The 27,154-nt window shown below is 41.9% G+C and overlaps 1 protein-coding gene and 1 long non-coding RNA gene across 7 annotated transcripts in view; one reads left to right on the top strand and one right to left on the bottom strand.

Moving 5' to 3' along the window:
• Positions 1-27,154, bottom strand: part of ARID1B (AT-rich interaction domain 1B) — a 330,916-nt gene that overhangs the window by 146,023 nt on the left and 157,739 nt on the right. For 3 of the 6 annotated variants that reach the window (XM_065680613.1, XM_065680617.1, XM_065680614.1), the window contains exon 5: positions 56-97. The exons of the other annotated variants lie outside the window; for them this stretch is intronic. In XM_065680613.1, the coding sequence (XP_065536685.1) occupies positions 56-97 (42 nt within the window). The remainder of the gene's footprint in view (positions 1-55; positions 98-27,154) is intronic. 6 annotated transcript variants of the gene reach the window in all.
• On the top strand, positions 21,742-25,461 carry LOC136015136 (uncharacterized). The gene is made up of 3 exons (XR_010613086.1): positions 21,742-21,921; positions 22,008-22,140; positions 24,232-25,461. It is a non-coding gene; the product is annotated as an uncharacterized LOC136015136 (long non-coding RNA).

Raw genomic sequence — 27,154 nt, 5'->3', positions numbered from 1 at the left:
TCCAACAGTTCAAACTGATGGGACCTATGTAACAAAACTGCATCAAACTACACACCTTGTGTCCAAATGTAGCATCCTCGGAGGCCAAGACTCCAACCTGAAATTATAAGGAAAAAGATAATTTCACATTTAGCCACCACCAAGAACCTCTCTCTCCCTGAGCACAGCACCACAGTCCAGGCAAAGAAGTGATCTGCAAATGAAGATGCCACTCTTGGTCAACCCTAGGAAGCCTACACACAATAGGACATGCCAAACTAACAGCTGACAACAGAAATCCTGACAAGAGGAAACTCAGAGAGCATCCCTCACGACACACACAAGGTTTCTCAACCTGACGTAAAGCCACAGATTGCACAGCTCTAAGCACTGATCTGGGACAACAGGCAACGGACGCAGAAGAGCAGGCACACTGATTTTTTGTTAAGACTCCTTAAAAATACTTCACACTTCATCCCCTTTCACCTGAGAATCTCAGTTCTTTTACGAATTCTAATTAAGCTTCCCAATACACCAGCGAGGTAAGAAATGTCACCATTCCAATCTACAGAAAAAAGACCAAGGTGGAAAGAGGCTGAATAATTTCTCAGCAGTCATGTACCAAGCCAGGGACACAGTCAGGAAAAGAATCCCAGATTCCTACTCCCAGGTGCACGGTTTAACAACGAGGAAATTCTCCATTTCTCTGATTTACATCCTGTTTAAAATGCCTACTGCTGCATCATGATTTATACAACTAGTATAACTATAACTAATGTATCTAATCTCCAGTTTAACTTAAGAAGAGTGAAGGATTTAAAGCAAATCAAGAGGGAAAAAATGAATGTCAAGTTTCAGCCTGAAGCACGTTATAATGCCAGAGTTATAAACCCCTGAACAAGAGGGTTTATAATGGAAAGGCAGATAAACTAACAATGATGGGAGCACTTAAATATATTTATGTCATGATCTAGCAACATATGGTATCTCTTCATCTCTAAATTAAAAAAGGGAGGGAAAAAAGGAGGAAGGAGATAAAGCATTTATAGGAACTAGGAATAAAAGAAGAAAATGAACCTGAAGTTACCCAAATCTGACCTGTCCAGCTGATTAGGAACACGAGCAAGAGGCTACAAAATAGCATCTCATTCAATAGAAGGTAGGGGGAAAAAAATCAAGTAAATAAAATCAATCTAAAATGATACATATTAGCTACTTATATTAAGCTTCTAATCCTTTAGGCACTTTATAAATATTAAACAATCAGTCCTGGTGAGACTGATAAATATCCATAATATATTTTACAGATAAAGAAACAGACAGAGGGTTAAGTGACTTGCCCAGGGCCAAAAAGAGAATAATCAGCCACTGGATTTGTTAGTAACAGTGTGACTGCCTGTCCCAATACAGTACCTTGCCCAGGCGCTCAAGTGGCCTTAGGAAAAACTAATTCCACTACCAGAAGCAGCCCAGTTAGCATTAATACAGTATCCATCTAAACTGCGAATGCTCATTTCCACTAAGCTTACTGTTTTAGTACAACATCCAGCTACTGTAACTAGGCAGACCCCAAAAACATGAACAATCTTGTTGGAAACTCAGTTTTCTTTATCCAGTATGTGCCAGTCACATACCCTAGAAGCTACCTCCAGATCCATTAACGCTTATTACATTGCTACACTTCAGTTGTGGAGATTCATTAGGAAAACTGGAGCCTTCTCTGTGACACTGGGTCCCTCTCTGCCTCCATTCTTGACCCCAGGAGGCAAACTCCTTGCCAGCTCCAGTCCACCTTCCCTTGCACTACTGTTCTTTCTCTTCCTCTCCTTCCCAAGTGGTCCCAGCTGGGCTGATGGCCCCACCAAGCCAGCCCAGAGCTGCCTGCCCTCTGCCCTGTACTCTCTCAACACTCGCTGCCACAGGAGCACACTGCAGACAGCACAAAACTCTTGCACTGACCCAGCAGAGATCAGGCAGGGCGTCCTTTGTTTGGCCTCCACGCTCGGCCTCATCTGCGGGGCGGCCACCTCACCATGAGGGGACCTTCACGGTAGAGTACAGGGGTATTGTCAACAAACAGGCTGCGCTAAGCTCCTGCTCGCTCAAGGCCAAGAGAACACTCACAACTGCCATAGTTTCAAAACACAGGAATTAGCGTGGCACAATGACCAGAGCATTTTACAAAACTCAATCCTCCTTTTCACCGAGAAACTGAGAAGAGGTACAAATTATGACATCAAAGAGCACAGCAGAAATTTAAGCTGATGTAAAAACTATACATTTAGTCTGCTTTACATATACAAGTATTTTCTTTCATGCTTAGAACGTAAGGCTCACAGAGACATTAAAATGGTTCGGAGCGCAGCTATTGGTGAAAATAATTCTAATTAAAAGAAGTTATTGAACAGGTCTGATAACGCCACTTCTGTTTTCCAAGAGTGATCACACCACGTCTGTGCTAAATACCTGTCCTCATCTTGCAGACAATGAAATAAAACACCCTCTGTATTCTTTGTTACTACTGTGTTTACCAGTGTGTTAGTCCACTCATTTTGGGTTTTAACTCTTTGTATAAAAGGCAGTTAAGACCAGTAAGAAACAAGTAATTGCTGACACCATAAGATACTCAACAGAAAGTACTGAAACAAGATGTAGGACAACGTGAGTTTTTCCTCATGCTGAATTAAATAAAAAAGAGACAAGCCAAAACGCATTACAACCTAGGCTGAGAGGACCCCCCTCTAGTGGGAATGAGAGTGTACTTCAATCAGCACCCACAGCACCCCAGACAGAAGAAAAACTTGGTAAGAATCAGGCAATCACCATCATTCTCTTTATCGTCTTCAAGATATATCACTTCCATTCCAATAAACAAAAAAATGAACAAGAGATTCATTATTGATTCGAGATAATCAGACATTAATTAAGAACTTCTTATATGCTAATTTGTGGCAGTTAAATATTTCCTATTTTAGTTGTCTGCTCTGACTGGATATACGTAAATATATTATCTTGGGTGGGGAATGTTTTTCTTTCACACTGAAAAATTCACTGCATCATTAAAAAAAGCAGACTTGCTTCTTACAGGAAGCACTGCTGATTTCACATATATGTATCTGATTGTATCAGATACAGTAGCTTTCCCCTAGGTACTGCTCTGAATCTCTGTTTCAGTCCACTTTCCACTCCTCACAGCACAGTGTTACAACTAAATGGGTCTGTTTGCCCTGTATCTTATTTCTAAGTAAAAGCAAGTTTTAATCACTGTTAATTGGTGTTTCTCCCAGTTTACCTGAAGAATCTAACAGCCTTTTCACTTCTAATCAACAAACTCAAACCACACTACAGTGTTCTACAATTCTGGGCTAGAAGGCCACTGTAAGTGGTAAGGGGTAAATGATGGGGCAATATTCTAGACAGCATGCGTATTAATCATACGACGTGGATCAATTAGATGAGACTCACCTAGTGGTGCACAAGTATCCCACATCTGAAGCACGCCTGTTCTGCCTGGGCACCAGACCCCTCCCAGAACCTGTTCCTGGCTCCTGCTCCACATGACACACTTCAAGGATCAAGAACTGGCCAGGATGGTGCCCCAAAACCCTGCAGGTCTTCCCCAAAACATGAAAAGATGAACCTGCTATCTCCCCACACAACCTAGATGATCTCCAAAAGAGGAAGCTGTGGCCAAAACCACTACTGCTTACATACTATTATATAATTGAAGAGTAGAATGAAATAGCATTTAATATTTTTCTTTTACAAGATGGAAGAATTCATAAATATGCTCATGTCAGCCTGGAGAATCCCTGATGAGTAACATGTGGAGTACCCTGCAACAAGCTCTGGAGTAGCCCTGAGTCTCTTTTTGTCAGAAGTAATGAGACTTCCTCAGTATTTTTGTTTTGCTTTTCAGTAAAGGACTCACACAGCTCCAATTCGACAAACAATATTGCATTGCAACCAGGGGACTTACAGTAAATTGTACACAGAGTTATTTTTACCTTCATCAAAGAGGAAAGGAGTTGAAACATAGATCAAAACCTTGAGGAGCAATGCTGAATACCTTTTTGGAACAGAGTTGTACAACCTAGTGATCAGATGACACAAGGAATTATTATCATTTGGTCTTCTCCAAAGCCATACTCAGCATTGATTTGGTTCTCAGCTCAGTCGAGCTCCTCCTTGTCTCATCAAGACTTTGTCTGAGATAGAATTAGCTGGCACTGAGCAAGAGCTGCAGGAAGTGGAATACTGTTAACATGACAAATTACAGCTACGCTTAATACCCAAGACTGTTATTCAAACAACAGAATATGAAATAGCAAGTATGCAAGGACAAAATAACTGACTTGCAAAAGACATGGGTCACAGAGCCCCTCTCCATCTTTTTGGGGGGAATTTGAAAATAAGCACTAATAATCATTTCTGATGCATGCCAGTTCCCATATAATAGCCTGTTAACACTAATGCTGAAAAGGATCATCGATCCACATTTAACTACCTAGGCAAAAGCTCCCAATACAACACACACTTAATGCTGCTCCCTGTCTTGGGTCGAGGCTCCTCAGAGTTCATCTAATGGAGCTGCTATTTGCAGCTGGCAGGTGAGCGGGTTACAGCTACTCTGGCTAGGAATGCAGTAGACTGGAGCAGCTCTGATCAAGACAAAATGTTCTTCACCGGCATTGACAGTTACCATGCTTCACACACGAGAATTTGCCCAGCTGGCTCCAAATTTTATAGGCTTTCTATTGTCATTTGTTTGACATTATTATTCTAGGAAAATTATAGCACAGGGCTTCTCTGATACCTAGAGGGTTTTTGCCAACTGCCTGCTTACTAAAAAGGCATGCCCCTGGCACTTTAAAAAGATGCACAACACAAAGTAAATTGATATGTTGATACTTACATTTTGCAATACTTTTGACTTCCCTGTTTGATTAAGATTAGTCAGATCATAAAGGACTCTCTTCCCCATGACAACAAAATCTAAAAAGAATGATGAAATACAGGTGGTATCTCCTGAATGACCGTCAAATCACCTTCTCGCTGTCTGGAGTGCACGTCATGCTCAATCATGGTAAGACAAAACGCATCACACTGCCCAGTTCATAATCAAACTGTCTGCCCTCTGAGTTACACAGGACTTTGTAGCAGGTTGAAGGGGAGGGGTCTGAAATCACAACAACTTACAAACGGGACCCATTAGTTCACGTGTAGGGCAATGCAAATGCAAGTCCAACTACTATCTCTACACACCAGTCTTGTCTATAGAAAATAGCCCAGCTACTGTGAAACACAGAGGATGCTGTCGTATTTGGTGCCAGTAATTTGGTGCCTTTGTAATCTTTTTGTAGCACAGATTTGCAGCTTCTCAGGTTTTTCGATGAGCCCACCCACCCACACTCCACCACCTCTGAACTCATTTTTAAACAAAGGTTACAGGAAGTTAATCCAGTTTCCATTTTTCAAAGTCCCTAAAAAAAGTTAATTTTTATCATGAACATGGCTAGAATTGTATCTTTACGAAATCCAGCCTAACTATCTCAAATATCTCCTCCCTTTGCCTTCCTTTTAAAGTAATTTAGGATTTGGCAGTTACAGAAGATGGTTGTCCTTCTGGCTGGAGCAAGGACTAACCTACATGACCCACAATCCTTCAAGGACTTACTGAAGGCGTACACAGCTCTTAATGCATGCAGAACTGTAGGAATAAACTTTGGTAACTGTGACATCCCTTCTTTCCCTTCTTCTCTGCTATCTGCCACTGGTTTTGTTTATTTTTAGCGGGAATCACGCATGTAACTTCAGGCTACATTTTGGTTCTATAGCAAGCGAGGACTGGCATGTTCCCTGGGCAATCCCTGAACAAATACAACAAAGATACACCTTTGTAATGACCGTCAATCTATGCCCAAAATAAAAGCATGACAGTCGCACAATATAAATCTCATTAATTAAGGATAGATCAGCTGAGATTTCCTCACTTTCTATACAAAGTCTATTGAAGCTACTTACTCAAGGCCCTGAGGTTAAGCAAATGCCAGGCTTCCCTTCCCCTCTGACCTATGTATAAAGTGGATACAATGTGACCCAATTCAGGGCAATTATTCATTAAATCTGGCATCCAGTTTTTCTTAGACTTTCCCTTTATTTTGCTTGTTCTTTGTGCTATCACTCATGTATCTCTTAGCTCACCAGGCCTAGCAATAATAAAGATCAATGCTCTAATTTTTGAGGCCGCAACTTTTAGCTCAAAAAATACAAATTGACAAAATGATCTCTTTCTAAATTCAAGAATAACTTTTGTGTGCTACAATGCTTTAAAAAAGTTTGAGAAGATGTTTCAAAAAACTATGCTGCAGCTCAAATTGCTTATTAATTCTCCTCATTCTCCTTATTAGCATGTACAGACAACACAGTGGCTCAAGGACACAGCTCGGTGAAGCAGCTCTGTACTTGGTCAGCCAGTGTTTGAGATAAAACACAATGATGCCTCATGTTAGTGGAACAGACTGGTCCTGCTCATATTCTTAAACTTTTTCTTAAATGTCAACGTTTTGGGGGAAGCTGATTTACAACACCACAAAAAAACACTCACATCTTCAACACTGTGCCCAACACACATTGCTGGATGCGCTATTAACTAACCTGCTGGTTTAGTCTCCCACTGCAAATATTTTGCAAAATCCTGGGAACAAGGCCAATCCCTAAGAAGCAAAAAAATTAGACTCTAGATATTAGCTAACTAAAAGCAATAACCATCATCCTTGTGAGATGTAATACTTGCAGCAGAATTACATGTATTTGAAGCAACCCGGGAGAAAAAAAGTTGTCTGCTATGGGGCAATGGGGCAAATCCTGTAACCTCAAAAAGACAGAAAGGCACAAATGTATTTAGGTCTGCATCAGGAAACAACCATTACAAACCCCAGATAAATTGACACCGGAGATTGTTTACATCTCTGCTCAACACACGCTCACTGCAGGGGAACCTGAGACTTATATGTGAGTATTCTCCCATCCCTTGCAATTCTGTGATAACTTATGCCCCCGCAGGTACCATATAAACAGATGATCAGCTGCAAATTCATGACAGTAACATGTTCATCTGCTCTTGTCATTAGAAGATGAAATAGATACAATATATACACATATACATATACACTTGTTTTCTCTCTGTACACATGCATTTTAAATTCTTTCGTATTTTTCTGTCATACTGTTTTTCATATATATGTATGCAAAGATGAGTAACATACAATTAGCTCTTTCACACCCGAATGCTGCATGAAACAGAGTAGCTGCACTGTAAATTAGCTTTTGATACTTGTTTGACAAAGTAGGTATCAAAATGATGTACTTGCATCGAAATCTCAGAGCAGTCACTATTTAATTTTCCTTAAGAAAAGAGCAGAAGATGTAATAACAAAATTCCAACCTTTCATCCTCACCCATTCTAGTACATGGGAAATCTGAAAAACTGTCATTATACCATGTGACATAAGCAGTAACAATTACTGCCACTGGTAAGCCTTTTATTTAGGTATTGTGTGTCTGCATCTTTTCTAATCTGTTTGTTTCTCTCGCTCTCTTGTTCCAACACCGTGATTTCATTTTAATTCCCCACTTCCAAACCCGGAATCATAAAACCTTGTCTACCAAAGTCCATTACTAAAGGGTCTCTACAGCAGCAGCCTTTGTGCACTACCACACTGTAAGGCTGTAGAACCCTGCTACAGAAAACACCAAGGATTAAATCACCGCTGCCCTTCACTCACAGGGCTGGAGGTTCCCACTGCCACAGCTCAGCAACCCAGGGCCCATCCGAACACCCCTGGTAGCCCTTTTCAGACAAAGTCAGGTTGCTTACTGTAAGTACAAGATACCATTCACCTGCAACTAGGGGCTGGTACTGAACAGCTGCAGCGCCATAATGCTTTCAAATATTCCAGACAGTTCCAGAAAGGCATGTTTTAAAGCCACCCTCACCAGCGGCAAGGGTTTTTGCTGTTTAAGACCAGAGAGCGTAGGTATCTCTCTACCTAATTACTGCACATACCACCTGTGAAAGCAAAACCAAATACAGTCCTGGCTAAAAACTGCAAGTCTAAACAATCTTGCCTAAAAGAACTCAAACAATTCACAGCAAAAATTGAAGATAAGTGACCAAGGACAAAATTTTTACAGAAACAAAAGCTTCAGGTTTCAACTCTACACCATTCTGTCAGCAGCTTTCTCATTTAATTGAGCCCATATACAACCAACATCAAAGATACTAAGCTATTTTGTGCTGAAAACATTGGAAGCATATTAGGAAGAGGTGGCAAACAGAAAGGATCTGTCAAAGGTAACAGATGTATCAAGGGCACCAAGCGCTGTGAAGAAGGCGTTAATTATCTATGCTGAAAAAGAAAACGTGTTTGAGAAACAGAAACTGTTTTCAAAAGATTCAACATATTCCTATTGTGCTCAGGGGAAAAAAGCTTCCTGCATCTTAGATAATGCTATTTTGGGTTATGTGGGTTAAAAAGATTATTTTTTTTTTTTTAGGTGAGGAAGCACGTAAGGTAGGGACCACTCTGTTTCAGAAACACAGTTTTAGCTTCGAAACCCTTACTACGTCTCACAACCACTTCCAGCCATGAACTGCATTCATTTGTAGTTTTAATAGGATGGGTTACTTATGCAACCTTGCTGAATCTCAAAAATAACAGGAAAAAAAAAAAACACCTTTCTGAGAACTTTTTTCTAATTTAGCCCAATCTCCACAATACTCCTTCCCTTCAAGGACTGGTTTTCCTTTTTGAGAATAAAAACACCAATAAGCAAAAAAAAAAAATAATTTTACCAGAAGGCTTACCCTACATACAGCTTATGCTCTGATTAACTTTCTTCTAGACTGTATATGGTTGTACTTGCTCATGAACTTGCTCTGAGTCAAGTAAAACCAGATTATTTTATCTATGCTCCCCCTCTCCACTTTCCCTCATAGCAGTGGTGAAACAGGCCTTTCTAAAGAATGATTTTGAGAAAACTGGTTAACACAAAAATGATCCTTTTCATCTTAAATCAAGAAAAAAAAAAAGGAATGGATCAGAAAGGAAATAAGCATAAATTAAAAGCAAGGAAAGCCTACACCTCTATACAAAAAAAGGCTGAAACATGTTTCTCTAAGGATGATTAAAACATACTAAGTGCATGTCTGTTATTGCATACTCAGCTAAATTACTGCTGTTGCCATAGGAGCATGATACGATCAACAGCAGAACCACAGTCGGTCCATGCAACTGCAAATTACGTGGGGAAATGTCATAGGCAATTGCCAGTAGGGATGTAACAGGCGCTCAGAACCCAGTCCCTACCTTTCCAAGAACACAGCTCTTCCTGACATCCCCTTCTCCCGAGTCAGTATCATGCCACATACAGAAGGTAGCTGACACAGACAATGTCTGGGCAGTTCACTAGGGCATCACCTGGGCATTGACAGATTCAGAACAGAGGTCTGGAAGGGATCTTTTGCACAACAAAGTATCAATACTCTGCCAAACAGCCACACAGAAGGAATCCCCTGGGTAACATTCTGTATTTCATACCACAACTTGGAAAGGTAAATCTGGGGAACAAGACTCAGCCGAATTAAACGATTTTGCCACTGACCTGAGCTTTTCTCTTAAATTATTTTAGGCTGCATCCCTACCACCTCCCCATGAGCTACAAAGATTGATAAACATTCTGACTGGATTAACTGCTTTAAAAATTATTCAGATGTCACAGCTGGCCAGTTTTTGACCCTTCTGTTATCAGGATTTAAGAGTTGACTGGCAAAGAACAAGTGCTCCAGTCAGTGCCATAACTCCTCCACACTCTTGCAGCCCACAACAGACATATGCCTCCTCAGTACTAAAGGAAAAACTGGTTCTCAAATCTAGTCCAGCTTCTCCTGAACATTTCAATGGCATAGACAAAAATACAAACATCCCTAGGAGTCATTTCAGTCCCAAGTAGGGCACATAATAATCAAAACCTAGATTAATGTGACGAAGTGTTTGTGTTTTTTCCATTTCACTTGAGTTATCTGCTGTAATAGAGCTATTGAACACAGGCCTTGAAAACACGTCCTCTGAAAACACACGTTCCACAATTCACATGCACAAAGCCTGAAATTGCGTATAGGGATCGAACAACTGGGTTTCTCAAATGCTTGAACTACTTACACAAACTAGGACTTTCGCTCACCCAAGCAAGTGCACAATGCATCATTTTGGAGACCGCTTCAGCATTTCACTTTCTTGTTGTACCCATAAACAAACAAACCAACAATTTAAGCCCAAATTCTTCTCAAAGTTACCTCTAGCAAATAGCAGCTCACTTACAAAAGCCTGATTAATTGCAGAATCTTGGCTTCAGAATTCAATTACATGTTGGAATATTAAAAATTCTAGAGTCCATAAACAATGACTATAAAACTGTTTATAGCATTTTTAGTATTTTATTTGAATACTGCAGTATGAACTATAAATGCTCTCCCCTCCCAACCTCCCCCTTATTTGTTTGCTGTAGTTTCTCCACACAAACAGAACAAGACTACACTTGGGGAAGGAGGAGAGGAGAAAGGATGTGGCAGGCTATTGACATGCCACCTCCTCACAAACTCTGATTCTTCATTTTATGAATGAATTTAACAGGCTTTATGCCTGTTCTGTGAGTTTTATTCTGGGTCTACAAGGGTGCTTCTGGATAATCACGGGATACAAACTAGCATTTTTTTCCAGCCTGTCTCAATTTCAGAGTAAGCCCCCTATTCATGCTTTTATCATTATTCAAAATAGCAAAACAAATCAATTGCTAACACAGCCTTGTGCAGTTTTCCGAACTTAGCATTTCTGCATGATGGTGTGCATATAAGGTAATATTCAGTGCAGAAGTACATCTTCAGGCACGAGAACCTTGTCTAAATCGTCAACTTCAATAAATGTTTCTGTAAAGATTTCTTCTTTACATGCATATATATTGCACAAGTTAGCCTGCAAGAGGATACAGCAAGTAACCGAATAAAGATTTTTCTTGTGACTTTTCCTGAAGAACTAAATCCCAGCACTCGCCCTGTTTTCCAATTACAGCATCTGCACCAATTATAAAGGCAAGTCAGCAACCCCAGAGACTGCATTTTATACTTCTTTTAAGCTCATTTTACTCACAATGTAAGGGAAGACTTGAACTACAATCTCAAAGGTGAAAGGCTGGAGTTTTAATTTCTGAACTGTGCGGCCCTGGCAGGTCTTTTCAACACTTTCATGTTTTGTGGAGTCCATTTTGTTTCTGTATTTATTTCTACAAAGGTTCCCCTTCTCCCTTAAAACAAAGAATATTCAGTGTATTTATAAGCAACCAGTCATGGACAGGTTCTACTGCAGCTCATTTGTTATGTCTCACTCTGAGTTTACAAACAGCTGTCCCATGCATCTCCACTGGATACAATTTTAGTCTAGACAGGGGAAATCCAAGCTACTGCTGCCCAAACAACATAAACACAGGAAGATTTTCAATCAATCATTTCATTAATAGAACACGCCTAATAATATAAGGGGAGGGTGTTTTGGAAGAAAGCCTATTTCAGAGACTGAAACAGTGTAATTGTGTGGTATTGTTCTTGTGCTAGGCAGGGCTATGGAACAACACTCGCACAAACCAGATTTTGGTGCCGTGGTAGATTTCAATAAAATAAGCCTTGTTTCTCCAACACAAGTGGCTTTCAAGACCACTGACAACTTTAAATTAAATGGTAAACAGACTAAATAAGACTTGCACAGCGCCGGCATTCATCTCTTCTTTGATACAATCAGGTCAGTGCCCACACAAATGTATCTCTAGCATGACCATTATTTCTGGTTTTCTTTTAAGTTGTTTTACCTGGGAAACAGCTTTAAACGCAGCAGTTATTAACACACTAATCACTTGCGTCTGCTCTCTTCTGTGCCAGCCTGTTGTCGGTCCCCAAATATATAAATATCTAGAAATAAAATGCTTGCAATGCAATTATTTGTACGTTATGGTTTTTAGGGAAAATCACTGCAGCCTCCTTTCTTAAGCTTGGAGCATCCAAACACTAACCCCTGAAAATAAAGTTAAGAACGTTGCCATGCTTTCCCTCCTACCCCCCAGGGGTGGGAAGGGGAAGAAGCTACTCTTTGCTCCTTATTTTTTAGTTATTAGGAGTAAGAGCTGCCCTTTCATCAAGAGGCTCAATTTACAATCATGATCTCAGATCAACTTTTACCAGTGGGTGTCAGTGTAACAGTGTAATGATAAAATGGGGGGAGGACAGGGAGAAAATGCATGAAAAAACAAAGATTAATTTTTAAATGCCACATTTATATTAAAAGGGAAGAGAAACGTTTCCTCTCAGAACCTATTACACTGCAGATTTGTTCTGCAAAGATCCTGTAACTTTTCATGTGTTTGCGTTTACATGCTCAAAGTGACCCATTTCAATTTTTGTTTTCCAGACCTGTGTATGTGCTGTGTACACGCCTGCACACAAACACAGACACGTGGTAAACGTTTGGCATACAAAGCCTTTTCATCGCTTTGACGAAGTGAGACTGCCTCTTTAATTCAAATTTCACAGTGAACAGTTAAGAGGCTCTGTGGACCCCAACTTATTAACCTGTGCCAATTTAACTAGTATTACTCAAGAGGTTCAAAACCCTAAAAATAGGTGTTAATCTGGGCAGACTGACAGCAACTAATCAGTACCTGCCCTGTCACAACTCCTCTCTCTCCTACTCATTAAAAGCTGGGGGGCGGGGGGTGGTGGACGGGAGGAATATACAGCACATGGGGAGGTAAGAAAGGAGAATCCTATTTTCTATGTTTAGGTTTGGGGGGGGGGGGATTTTGTGTATGTGGGGGGTGGGGGGTTGGGGGCAGGTTTTTTTGGTGTCTTTTTTGAAAAATAAATAAAAAACAAAGTATTCGGTAGGGCTCAATTTTAAAACTTGTTTCCGCACTAGCAAGCAATGGCTTCCTGAAATCAAGAGCTGCTTGAACGCCAACCAAATCACTCTGCCAAAGCGATAAAATCCTTCAACTTTTCTTACCATAAACAAGCCTAAAACTAGCCCTAACTTCAAGCCTAATTAGATGCATTTGAAGTTTGAAACACGCAATTTCTGTCTTTTCAAACGCTGTTACGTTAATTAATAACCCAGTTCAGCCTCTCCCCGCCAAAGTAACAAAGGTATGTGCATATGCCTACGCAGGTTCGGCCTCTTCCTCGCTTGCCCGGTTCCCTGCAACAAGCTGGTCCTGTGCGTCTGAGAGACCCCTGACAGTTACGTGCTCTTACTAAGGCACGCAGAATTGATACGCAGAGTGAAAAGCAACCCAAGCCTCAGACCGCACGTTAGCGGCTGCTGCGGCCACAGGGACAACTGCAGCTCTGTCCCTGGAACCGTACCCTAGGAAAGTGGATTAGAAGTCGGTTGGGCCAGCTCCTAACTGAACTGTCAAACAAAACCGGCACTTAAGTAGGTTAGCTCTTTCCGTACGGAGCTCGTCCTGCCCGGGATACGCCGGATTTTGTTGAAGGGAAGAAATATTTTCCCGAGTAAACCATCACGGGCAGCTCTGCAGGAAGTACCAAAATAATGTAAACCAATTCTGTAAACCCATTGTTAAGACAAGGAAGTAAACAACTCAGGGCTGGGGGGAGGGGGGGGGAGGGGGGACTTGCGAGCCTCGTTTGTAAGTGGCTAAAATTAACAAAACAGAAGAAAAACACCCCAAAAAAAATCATCCGAAAGGGCCCGAGCGGCCCCTTCCCGCCAACTGGGGCTGAAGCGGGCGGCGGCGAGACAAATGGCCGCGCGCTGCCGGCGCGGTCCCCGCGCCCGCGCCCCGCCGCGCGCCAATGGCGGCCCGCGCGCCCCTCCCCCGCCGCCGCGCGACCAGACCTGTTTTTGTCTGCTCCAGCGGCGGCGGCGGCGGCGGCAGCAGCGCCCCAGCACGCCCGGCTTCCTCCCGCCGCCCTCCTCCTCCTCCTCCCTCCCCCCCCCCCGGCCTCGTTTTCTATCCCTTTTCAACCATCATCCACTCATTTTAATTACGCAGAACGAGTTGCAACTCATCCAGCCTGAAAGTTATATTAAAAAGAGAGAGAGAGAGCGCGAGTGCGGGGAACGAGGACGGGAGGAAAGAGATGGAAACGAAGAAAAAGGAGTTGAGGGTGGAGTTACAGCCGGCGAGGGCATGATAAACAACGCTCCTTGCCTTACAGTACATTTTAATGCAACGTTTTATTTTAAGCTTTCTCCGAGGTCAGCACAAACTCCCCCCTCCGCGTTCCTCCCACTGAGTCCTGTCAGGAAAAAAAGATCAGTGTCTTTGGTGCCTACCCCTTTAACACACGGTCTAAGAAAAAAAAGGGTAAAAGGAGAAACGAAGGCCCCAACGGGCGGGCGGGCAGCCCCGCAGGCCGGGGCGAGGCCGCCCTGTGAGGAGCGGAGCGGGCGGGCCTCTCCCCGCGAGTTCCGAAGTTTCCGTATTTAGGCCGCCCCCAGGTTTCGCGGCGCGTTAAGCCGCTCTGAGGAATTAAACCAGGGCCACTGGAAGCCGGGGAGAGGGAGGAAGTGGAGGGCGGCCTTCGGCAGAGAAGCCGCCTGCCATTTGCCTCGGCCCCGTCCTCGGCGGGAGGGTGCCTGCCCTCAGCACGCAATCCTCCTCGGCGTTTATGTGGATTTACAAAGGCACATCTGTGCGTGTTGGAGGGCCAGCCTGACGTGTTTTCTGCTCGCAACAGCTGCGGTTTCTGAGGAAACAAGGCTGATTTTCTAGTCAGGCTGGAAGGGCTTTTTTTTTTTCATTCCTCCTTTTTCTCTCCCCCCCCCCCCCCCCCCCTTTTTTTTTTCCCGAGCGCCTACGTGCGGGGGAGGAGGGGGAGAGCAGAGCTGTGCTGCGCTGAGCCGAGCCCGCGCCGCAGCGGAGCCTGCCGAGCTGGCGGGGGAGGGGCGGGCCGCGCCGCGGCGCAGCGCAGCGCAGCGCGGGGCCTGCCGGGAAGCTGCCGGGGCTCGCTTTCCCAAGGCTGCTCCGGGTGTCGCAATCCCTCCTCCGCCTGCCGGTTGTTTGGTTTGGTTTGTCTTTTCTTCTAAATGAAGTTCAACCTTTGTAGTCGCGCGGCTGCAGCGCGAAGGCTTAGAACTGTCAAGGGGTGCCTCACACAGTTTGCCAAAAATCCCTCTTAATCCTGCCAACTTAAATAAAAATAAAAGGGCCCGCTTAACTAAGTCCTCGCACTTCGCTGGTCCTGCGCGCTGGATTTTCACTCTTTGCCCTCCGCGGGCGTCCCCTTCTGCTTCACCACCCCCGAGTTGGGGGGGGGGGGGAGGCGAGGGAGGGGGGCTGGCTCCTCGAAAGGTAAACGGTTAATTTAAGCCACCCCAGTTATTTAAATCGCCGGCAGATTTCCAGCGCGGTAACACTTTGCAGAGGGATGAGCGCATCTGAACAGGAGGAGGCTGTCCTTCCTTCCCTCACGTTCCCCGAATCCCCGTTCAAAAACCCGACCCTGGCAACCAATAAAAATAGATAAACTCCCCGTGCCGATGAATTATTAACTCCGCCGCTAACACGCAGGCCGGCCCGGCCAGAGCCGGCGGGGAGCGGGGAGGGCAGCGGGCGGCGGGCGGGCAGCGAGGGGCCCAAGCGGGGAGGCGCCCGTGAGGCAGCAACCGCCACCCCCGTCAGCCTCTGCCGCCTGGTATACCCGCCACCCCCAGCTCCCCGCTCTTCTGAAGGGGCCTTCGACACACAGGTTCGCCTTCACATTAAATTTTGTAAGGCCTCTGCTACCTGCGCTGTGAAAAGACACGGAAATTAATTAAACTTAAAAGGCTGTGGGGAGCAAACCCGGAGCCAACAAGGACGTGCCAGGCAAGAGCAAATGTTCCACGTTAAGAAGCGAGCACAGCCCTTCCGCTCCCCTGCTCTAGCCGCCCCCAATAAACCCCCCCTAGGAACTAGAAATTAAAGACTGGGAGGGAGGACAGAGGGTGGGAAGTGCTGCTGTTCCGACAAGGCCGGAAGAAGAAAGAGACCAGACAAAGTGCACATGGAGAGACTTTTGCCAAGTTCGGTAAATAAAGTACTAATTGACTGTAATAGGCAAAGGTGGAAGATAAACATTTGCGCTCTTTGTTCTTATACTAAAAGTGTCAGATAAAAGTCTAATCCTTTGTAGCTGTTTATTTTTAAAATGTCCAAACATTTTCCTGTGCACACACCATAACAAATTAACTTCACTGGTGTTCAGCACTTGAGACCACTGTAGGCAAGCAAGCAATTGATTCCCAGATATAAAAGCTAATGTTACAATTTTTTTCTTTTTAATTTGATTGCCTACTATTAGGTACCTATGTTTGTATTTAGTCACTGAAATAACTGGCCTAATTTTCAGAAATAAGCACATTTTTCAATTAATTTCACATCTCTGAAAATTAGGCCATTACCCATCTAAATTTGACCTAGGTTTGAAAATTCTGGTTGTATCTCTGAAACAGGATTAAAAAAAAACAAAAACCAACTTACGGCAGTTACAACCAAATACTGGCGTAATTACTTACCATTAAATATGGAGAGACTAGAAAGAGAAAATGTTTTTATTGGGCAATGTTATTTAGTGCTACAGAACCTATGTGATAATCACATTAAAAATATTGAAAGCTCTGTTTGAATCTGATACTTAGATTGGTTCTAGTTATTGCTGTGGAAAAAAATAGAACCAAGTCCCACTCCAATAGAATACAATGCCTACATTTACAAATGGTCAGAACTGACACCAAACATTTAATTAATCACAGTTAATGCACTTCTTCTAATAAAGGAATTAAATGGGGGGGGGAATCACTGCTATTTTAAAGCAGCAGAAAAGCAAACTGGGTAAGGACTGCATGTATGTATGTACCTCATTGAAGCTAATCTGTTATTTCTGACTGTACATGGGCTGTTTTTCCCAATTTGAAATTAACTTTTATGTAAGTTTGAGCAAGGCACAGGGGTGGCTCTAAAGAGCAGTATTAGAGGAAAAAAATGAGAAATGCCAAAAATAATCCCGTTTCTTGCCTTCTGCCAGAGCTGGAGTCGGTTTCACCAAGCGGAAGTACTCAAAAATCCCATGTTTTGGCTCAAAACATGGAAAACATGGAAAAAAGCCTTACAAAACATGAAACTTTCAGGAAACAACTCTGGATTCTTTTTATACGTCTTCTAGTTTGTGAACCTGCAGTAGATGCTTAGATCATTATTCTCTCATATCTTCCCCCTCCGTTTTACAAGAGCTAAAAAATGCCCCCCTACAAGCACTGGAATGTGGAGGCTGAAAGGTTGTTTTGTTGTTGTTGTTCGTTTTCTTAAATTATCCAAGAAACAAAAAACAGTCCCTGATCCATCCTCATCTCCTCTTGCCCCTTACCCTCCCTCCCATGAAATCCCTGCAGCACTCACAAGCTCCACTGCCTGGGGAGCAAGCACACAGCAAGGCTTCCCGGAGGAGGCCGGCTTCTGCCTCTGCCTCACCCCCATGCAAGGCAGCAGCAGCAGCAGTCGCTCTTTCTGTCCTGTTCACCAAAAAAGAGGTGAACCCAGCACCCTGCCTGTAATCGTTAGGTACTATCTTTAGCTTCATCTAGGCTCCTTTATGCAGGGAAAAATCCACTGCAGTGGCTTTAAAAGTACTAAAGCTCCTTGCTGTTAGCAGGCCTACTAGGCATAGAGATTGCAGGAGACAATTTATGGGTTTCTTCCAGGAATCTTGTCCCAGCCCTGCTGCAGTCAGGGAACAGGCAAGCAAAGGGCCAGTTGCGCACTGTGTTCGGGATGGCCAAAGTAAGGAAAAATTTCTAGCCACAGTCGTGTTGCTCTGAAGTGATGTGACAAAACTGAAATCACTAGAACCTAAGGGTTATCTTGACCTGCTAAATGGTTTGAAAAACCCAAATTATCTCATCCTGATCATATTACATCATGGTAGTTAACTTGCTAAGAATGCTGCTCTTTGATGACAAGCCCTTTAAAGGCACAGTGCACGACACTTGGTTCCCCTGTAACAGCTTTGGGAGGCTCTGTAGGAATGGTGATGTGTCGCTTTGTATGCCTCTGTAGGCTCTCTTAACACTGTCGCAACTCATGATCAGAATTAAAGGCTGGGGGGAAAGACAAGGAAAAAACAAAAACAAAGAGTCAGACTAACTGAGAGAGACGGGGGATGAAAAATCCAGTAAGTTGCTCTGATGGAGGGGGGGAAACCACAAATGAATGGCCACCATCTTTGAGTACCTGCACTTTATCTGTACTTTAATATGAGCAGGTGTAAGTTCAGCTAGAGTGACACGTAAGCAGCAGATGTGACTTTAAATAAGGCAGAAGAAGATTATTTTCTCAGTCTTGTACTATGCGGGCTGGAACAACAATTGAAAAAAAATCATGCAACTCTAGCTCATGTACAGAAAGCAAATGGTCTGTTTACACTTGAAAAACCAAACATATAATATGTAGACTATATTGGCTTACGACCTTTTCAGATGAAACACTAATGCTTTGTATGTATGATTTTCTAGAACTGCCAACAAGACCATTATGAGATATGAAGCATAAAAAACAAATGCCATCCCTTTCAGTGCCTGTTAAGCAGAAAGTGACCCCAATTCCTTGAAAATAAGCTTTCCAAAACTCTAGAAAAGCAAGAAAATTCCCTTGCTGGTAACTAAATCTCTGTTTCCAAATCTTCCAAGATCCAACAGCAACATTTAACACACACAATCACAAAGCTCTAAAAAATGCTTTTAGAAAGTTCTAAGACAGCCTGTACTGCCTCATAGGAATTATTCGCATCTCTTTGCACACTGTGGAACTAACACTTGAAAGAGAAAATAAGGTCTATATGCATAAATATTTGACATACTGGTCCAATCCTCTTAAAACATATGAAAATACAGAGCATGTGAAAGCCAACCCAGACGAATGCCTGCATGATTAGATGAGTGCTGCCTTCCATTCCCTTCCTTTTACCACTAAATGAAATTGTCATTAGCAGAGTGTCAGTCCCAATATCATCAACTTAATAAAGCAAGATTGAAACAGGAGACTAAGCCAGTTAATGCAGTCCTCCAAATGCAATCCATGTCAGGAGAAAGCTGTTTGAAAGGCATGGTGCTGCTTCTAGTGGAGAAACTAATAACTAATAGACTGGACAACAATTCTTGAGGGAAAAAAGCAAATATACTTGTTTCACCATACAGAACATTGAAAACCTACCTCGGATAAAGTTATGGGTAACAAAGAAACATGAGAAACACACAGAAATGGACTGCTTACTATTCAGTTTAGGTATTTCAAAACTCTTTAGTAATGAATGATCAGCAGACAACAGTAGATAGATTAGGCAGATACAACCTTGGTCACCATTGAGACGAATTGCCTCTGCTCCTGGATATTTCCTTCTCCCCAGTTTGAACTGGTTTCATCACTGCTGTTCACAATGGTGGTGGGAAGTACCCACAAAAAAACCAATTTACTTGCTGATCACACCAATCCGCTGTATGCAAGGAAAATCTTTCCATAGACTACACAGACTCCCTAATGAGGTTTCTCTGAAAAGCAACCTGTTACAGTAGATACAGGCAAAACTGAGAATTCATGGTCACTGGAGGAAGTGAGTCTTCTTCTGTACTAGAAAATTGGGATTGTTTTAATACCGTACAAAAGTCAGGCACCCAAATCAGTACAAGGAAAGCCAGAGAAGTTTCAGCTTAGTGATTCTGCAACCTACTGAAGTTCTCATCTTCTACCATGCATCAAGAGATTTACAAACAGAGCTCTACATGCTCGACAGCACAATGGGACCAATTTCTGAAACAAGAAACCTGTAACAAAGCTAATTTATTCCATCAGAATGAAACATCCTTCATTAGGTTCCCCACAACCTTTCATAAACATGGCTTTTATTTGAAAATGTTCAAGCATAAAATTCTTCAATAATTGTTTTTAACTGTATTTTACAGTTATAGGTAACTGTTCCTGTATAAATACTGCCTATGTGTACATTCTCATTGTGAGTGAAAACATATGCAAGCACAGAGACCCTAAGAATTTTATTTTCTCAGCAGTATCTGGAGAGGAGGGAGATAAACATGACCCCCTCTGCATGCTCTGCAGTTGGCTACAAAATCAGTGGTGTGTGCTCCTCCCCTTCAGTTCCTAACCTGAGAAATCTTTTTGTAAGGTTCTCCAAGAAGAGGGTGACAGGATGGCTTGTGAAGATACAGAGTAACAACACACCTTAGATGCAGAATGGCTACAAGTAAATAACCTTTCCATCTCCTTTATATGCCTCTCCACAGGAGCTCCAGATTATACTTCCCACAAAATGCCATTTACCTGAAGGAGGATTACCTAAAGGGGGATTACTCCATGGGAGTTGTAGCTCTGCTCTCCCCAGACCAGCACCAATCAGCCAGGCTCTAACAGGATGCAAAGCATGGTAAACATGGAAAAAAACCCAACCCTCTAGGTACTATGTAAAAAAAAAAAGCCTAGAGAGGGAAAACATGCTGCATCACCTGAGCTACGGTGGAGCATGCTTGGGCCATCACATGCTTTCCCACTTTCCTAACCGTCTAGTGGCAGGTCCAGCAAGCTGAGGGGGTGCTCCTGATAGCATTTTTGTTTGGTGTTGGGGTTTTTTTTGTTTGTTTTTTTTTTGCTGTTTTTTGGGGGGTTTTATTGTTTTTTTTTTTTTTTTTGGGGGGGGGTGTTTGGTTTTGGTGGTTTTTTTTTTTTGTTTCTTGTTGGGGTTTTTTTTTGTTGTTTGTGGAGGTTTTTTTTAATCACAAAACATGTAAGACACAAAAAGAGGCACCAAGCCTTTAGAGGAGAATATCAGCTGATAACCTGTGAAGACTCAAATGGAGTTCTGACATGGCCTCAGAGGAAGACTTAGTTTGTGTCCTAGAAGCTACCTTGTCCTGAAAACTATTTAATTAATGGTCCACCACAAGGCCATGGGTCTCTCTTTTCCTTTTGGCCAGGATTATGTAGATATGAAGATAACTATCAGCTTCTCTGTAAAAATAACAGGGTATGTGGACACTGGCTATAACAGATGAGTAATGCAGAAATTAAGGCCGATACATTTTACTGAAGGACCTACTCAGCCAGAGCCGAAGAGATTGCATGGATCCCCCAGTGATCTCTGGAGGGTGGGGTGAATTAGCACAGAAAAAAATCTCTACTTGTGAGTTCCAGGCAGAGAGGGAGAGCAAGTGCAACCTGAGCAAACTTAACAGAGGCCCACTTCTTTTCGGCTCAAGCAAGTAATCCAGAATACTGGGCAGAGCAACCTGAAACAGGGTCATGTTTGTTTTGTTCCTCTGCAGATACTGCTGAGGAAATAAAATTCTCTGGCTTTCTGTGCTTGCATATGGGTTCACTCAGAATTTCAGCCACCCACCAAGCTGAAAATTGTGGTTTATTTGCCTATATACATCCATTTAAGATACATTCCCAATCTTCAGTGATTTGTAATTCAAGACTTGATGAACCAGGGGTCACACATCTTTGCTCTAAGTAGCATTTGGTGGATTTTTAATTCTACTAATTTATCCAACCTCTATTTTGAACCCATGTACTTTTCTTACATCTGCAGTATCCTGCACAGCAAAGATACCTACAACTTGTCTCTTTTTGTTTACCTTCAGAATGCTACCTTGTTTTGGAAGAGACATAAATGGGACTGACTTCACAGGTATTTCAGAAACAGCACCTGAAGATGGGAATTCTGCACATGCACATTGGGTCCCAGAGTCCAAGAACATGAACAAGAGTCCTAAAGCAGTCAATATTCTTCCCTCAGAAACATAAGGCAACCAGATACTCATACTGGTACATATACACACACATAAGCACACATATATATACACACACATATAATGATACCTTTTCTGAGCAGATGACCTGTTTCTGTGCAGATGTTAGCTGGGAATCGGAGGATTCCAAGTGCAGCAGTTCCTGCACTCACCACTTGTTTCCTTTTCTGAGTTGGGCCAGAGCAACAACCGCAAACACCAGAACTGCACCCCTACGCGGTGATGCTGCTATAAGGTAAGAGAGCCCCAAACACATGACAACAAGTTGGGGGAAGGGTGTGAAGAGTACACTCTTTGTTGGACAGTCTGTGTCCAGGAAGCCTCTTACTGAAAAGCCAGCCTTTCAGTCTTGGAAAGCACAGTTTGAAAGGTTAAGTCACTTTCGCATTTGAGATAAAACAAGCATCTTAACTTCTGCCTTGGGAGAAGGAATGAATGACTGCTAGAACTGGTTACATCGATTAATTCGCACTTGCTTTACCAGAAGAATGATTGTTGGGTATACCTTGGTTAAACATGCACTAATCAACTAAGTACAAAATGCAATTTACTCTGTTTAAATCACGGTATTTCCCAAAATCTGAATTCAGCATTATTTCTAAGGAAATATAAATACCTCTTAAAAGTATTACCAAAATTTGAAATGTCTGCCAGTATTTCATTCCTTTAGAAAAAAAGTTTTTCAGAGAAAAAAAGCCCCTCAGAAAAACTGAAGCCGTTAACATCATCTTATTAAGAAAAAAACAAAAGCATAGGGTGATCAGTCATTCATCACTGAGAGATGTTGTGTCAGAGAAGTTGTTATAAACTGTTAAAAAAGATTATTGTAACTTCACTCCCCCATCCCAGTAACACTTTTATCCAGAGGAACTGCAATAACTTTTTAATTTCATAGGTCAAATTAAATAGAAGAAAACTTGCCCTGGTTCTTTCGTATGTTGCCTATCTTTAAGGAGGCTTGCTCAATATGAAGACAATGACCTTAACCTAATCCTATTTTTAAAGGGGTAAAATAACTAATGGACTGTAGGTCCAGACTTCTTGGGCTAGTAAGGAAGACAAGCTCTTCAAAACAGGAGTAAAATACAAGACAGCCTACTACAGAAACAGTGCTAATCAAATCCAACTATGACAGCTCAGAGCTATCAGGCAGATGTCTTCTCACCTCCACAGCATTAGCATCTGTGTGTGTGTCTATATATACGCATATAAAAATAATTTCTTAATGTATTTCTTTAACAGAAACTACCGTTCAAAGCACTTCACGAGTCGGAGGGTATTTTAGGCAGGGAAAGATGATGACTACAAAGGTGAAGGAGATTTACATTAAATTTGGCTTTGGATCTCACAAACTACCTTTTAGTGGAAAATCATCTCTGTTCCACAGGGCATGTAATTTACTTGTCTTCACAAAAGGCAGCTGACACTAACATTACAAATACAAGGCTCTGAGTCTCAATTACAGAAATTAACTCCATTTGGCCTGGCTGGATTTTGTTCCCTAGCCTTGCTGCAACCATGTTTCAATGCAGATTCTGAGCTCGTCAGAACACAAATGGTAGCAAATGTTATTAGTTGAATAGCTTTCTTTATGTGCACACACAACCCTCCACTACCCCCCTGTAGGTCTTCTCAACAGACCTCAGTTAACATGATGTACAAACCTTCATTTGTCAAGAGCTAAAACTTGTGTTGCGTGTCTCAGTACCAACTGTGTAAGACCACATTACCTTACTGAAAATCCATCCACACCTCCCTGTCACAAAGGCAAAATTACAAAACCCCAAGCGAGCAAAATGAGATCCACAGAGTTTTACAATGGAGATAGCATCGTCTTTAGTAACGAGCTGTAGCCTGCAGAGTGTGCATGTCCCAGCACACAACGCACCTCCACACTGCACTGCGCCTCTGCAGCATGGAAAAATTAGGATGACTGCACTACACATTTGCTGCCTTTCACAAAAAAACAGTAAATAAACACCATGCTTTCTAATGGAGTTTGTATGTTATGGCCTTAATGTACTTCTGTGTAAAAAACAGATTTTGTTTGCATAATACAGGAAAAAGCTTATTTCCAACTAATCAAAAAGACCAGAAATCTATGAAAGCTGACCAGATCATATAAAACAGGAAAACTAATCTTCAGAATTATTCGCAAAAGCTGTTACACTTAAAATAAGTGGTATTTTCAAAGTGAGATGCAGCACATGAATGTTATTAAATCTCTTAATACCTGGCACCACTTTTGTACTTTGGTATGTATCAGAGCAATGGAATACAGCTTTGCAAGACCTGATGATATGAATTTTCCATTTTTCTTTTCCAGCTGTTTACATGTACACGTGTGCACGCACATACGCTCTCCTCCCCACTCCCAATGGCTCTTCCACAGTTACAGTGCTTCATTGAATAAAGTATGAAGAAAATTTTGTGTTTTCCTCATCTGTTTTCACACAAGCATCTAGAAGAGGATTAAAACAAGGAAGGAAGATTCTGCTAATGATCCAGTTTGCAGCAAGTCATCGACATCTCAACTTTCACTTCACATACATCCCCCAACTGGTGCATATAAGTGACCAGTATGTAGCACCTAGTAAGACAGTCCATTAATGAAAGGAAGAAAATGAAGAAAGAAAAATTGAAGGAAGACTGCACTTTTCAGCAGCATTTGTTAGAAAATATATTTCTGTTAACCAGGGATATGATAAAAGTTGTATGCTTAATCACAAACAGAAGAGAACAAAAACGTTTTTCAAAGAACTGTTTCCCTAATCATTTAATATTCTGACAATCTCTATTCCCAAAACCTCACCCTATTCTACACTTTCTGTTGTACAGCAATAACTAAATTAATTACTGTACCTACAGCTCCTACAGACCAACTTCTATGGAACTAGTCCTGGTAATGCGTATTAGCTGCTGGGCTGAGGGCTCAGGAGAACGCTTGTTCTAAACTTCAGTTCCATCTATCCTACACAAAGGAGCCGGCACAAATCAGTGTCTTGCTATGCCTTGGCATCTAGAGCCTCCATGTTCCAAAACTCACAGGAAAAAGCCCAAAGCTATTTCTCCTTTATCAGACTGGGTTTTGGAAGGCTTAATTCCTTACTCCAGTAACTTTAAAAAATAAGGTAACAGAAAAAAAATATCACCTTGGTATCTCCCACACAACAGCCCCCAAAGAAGTCGACTCTACAGTTGCATTGCATCAGCAAATAGGCAAGAAAATGAAAAGAGAATAGGAAGACAGGCTTGTAAGACATATTGCAAGTGGAAAGTTAGCTCATAAGTGGTGTGTTAGCCTTGGGGCCTTCTACAGGCCGTGAAAAAACTGAGCAATTTACAGATAACCAAGCTGAATGTTTTGTTTGCTTACTGGGGGTTTGGATTTTTTGTTGGGTTGCTTGCTTGCTTTTCTTGTTGTTGTTTATTTTTTAATGCTCAAGAAGAGAGACTATTCATAATTTGCAGATTTCCTAAAAAGCCAAGGCAGTGAAATAATATAACATTGTTATTTGTACTTGTTAACAGCAGCAGCAATAATAAAATACTGGAAGAGAAGAGACAGTAGGGAAAAGAATATGATGTTTCCTTTCTTTCCCAGCATTTGGAAAATGGCCTATAGGAAAACACCACTGATTATTTTTCATAGGAAAAACAGCAGAAACCGTGCTTTGTCCCCCACCACTGAGGATTAGCTGCTCAGAGAAAAGATTTTTCATTTTCACACATGCACACGCTTCTACATACGCTTGGTTTAGATAAATTTGCACAAGCTGCTTTAACTAAACTGATGGGAAGCTTGGCTGCATCTGAAATACATGGTAATTCTCATGGACAAGAGGGTGGGTACTGCATGCATGTTGTTCAGAATTAGACAGCAATTTAGGACTTCAAATTGATCTGGGGAGAGCAACCATGCTTTTATTCAGTCACTTACTAGGAAGCAACCAATACTGTGACCATGGTAATAAACTCAGATGCAAGCGTGTGTGCAGATGGAAGGAAAAAGAAGACATACTTGGGTTCTTTCCTCTTTTTGTATTTTAATAAACACAACTTCAGTTTGGGTGTAGTTAGAGCTATTTAACTGCCCGTTTTGGCTCACGTGAAAGCAGAATTCATCTTCCCTCTTCTTTCCCTCCTCTCCCTCTGTTACCTCTTTCCGTGCCTCCATTATAGTCAGATTCGACAAAATCTGAAAGTTTTATTCTAACATCTTTCAGAAGTTACACCAGAAACTGAAAAGGTCTGAAAACCCTCCATGACTATGGAACCAGAGTTCAGGGGGAGATCACTGCACTCACCATGGCTCGCTCTGGTTTAATGTTCAGTCTTTCATTGCCAACTACAGTTACGTCTCTGCAGGAATACATTTTAAAGGAAAAAAAAAAAAAATCCAGCTCAGCAAATGCCTCTTGTGTTATTTGGCTGATTTAAGCCTAGCTCAAAAACCCCCACAGTGATGGGTTCAGGATAAACAGTCCACTCATCCTCCACTGGTAGAAAAAAATCCAGTGGGATTAAGTTGTGGGAGAGAAAGGAGTAATGTCCATGGATATTCAAGTACATTAAGACACTACTAAACTGCATTTCTAAAGAGACTCCTACAGACTTACTGTAAGTCACATATGCTCTGTATTAAATGTACCAAAACAAGCTTTAATTTTTGAGATAGTCAAATGTTGTAATATGTGAGAATGTAATCTTCTGTAAGAATCTTTCTGCTATTATACACGTTTTGACCTCGTGCTAGTCTTCCCCTCTTGAGTACACAGCATGTACATTTTGCTTAATTTTAGAAGTATTCCTGTTTGCATATGGTATTCCCCAGGAAGATTAATAGCTTCCTACAAAATACATAATTCAGCTCTCTCTTGCCATTCTGCAAATACTATCAACTGTACTTCAGTACACAGTTTATGAATATCTTAACACCAGTAGCATTCTCACACTTCACATTTTCCAGTCAAAAAAACCCAAACCTAACGCAAAACAGAGGTTTGTGGCACTCTATGCAATTGTATGAAAATTCTTAAGTTCATGCTAAGTCTATTATCAATTTTAAAGTACATGAGAAAGGATTTTCAGAATAGGTCCTGTTCCTGTAGACACTTTTATCAATTAGTCCTTCACAATTACAGAAATGCTAAATAAAGACTTTGGCTCATATTCATTTCTTACGCAAGTTTTCTACAGATGAAAGAACTTTTCTACCAAGAACTTCAGTGAAAGGTAGTGTTATAGGA

The sequence above is a fragment of the Lathamus discolor genome, chromosome 5, assembly GCF_037157495.1.
Source record: "Lathamus discolor isolate bLatDis1 chromosome 5, bLatDis1.hap1, whole genome shotgun sequence".
Classification (NCBI taxonomy): domain Eukaryota; kingdom Metazoa; phylum Chordata; class Aves; order Psittaciformes; family Psittacidae; genus Lathamus; species Lathamus discolor.
This window is presented reverse-complemented; position numbering and strand designations above follow the sequence as displayed.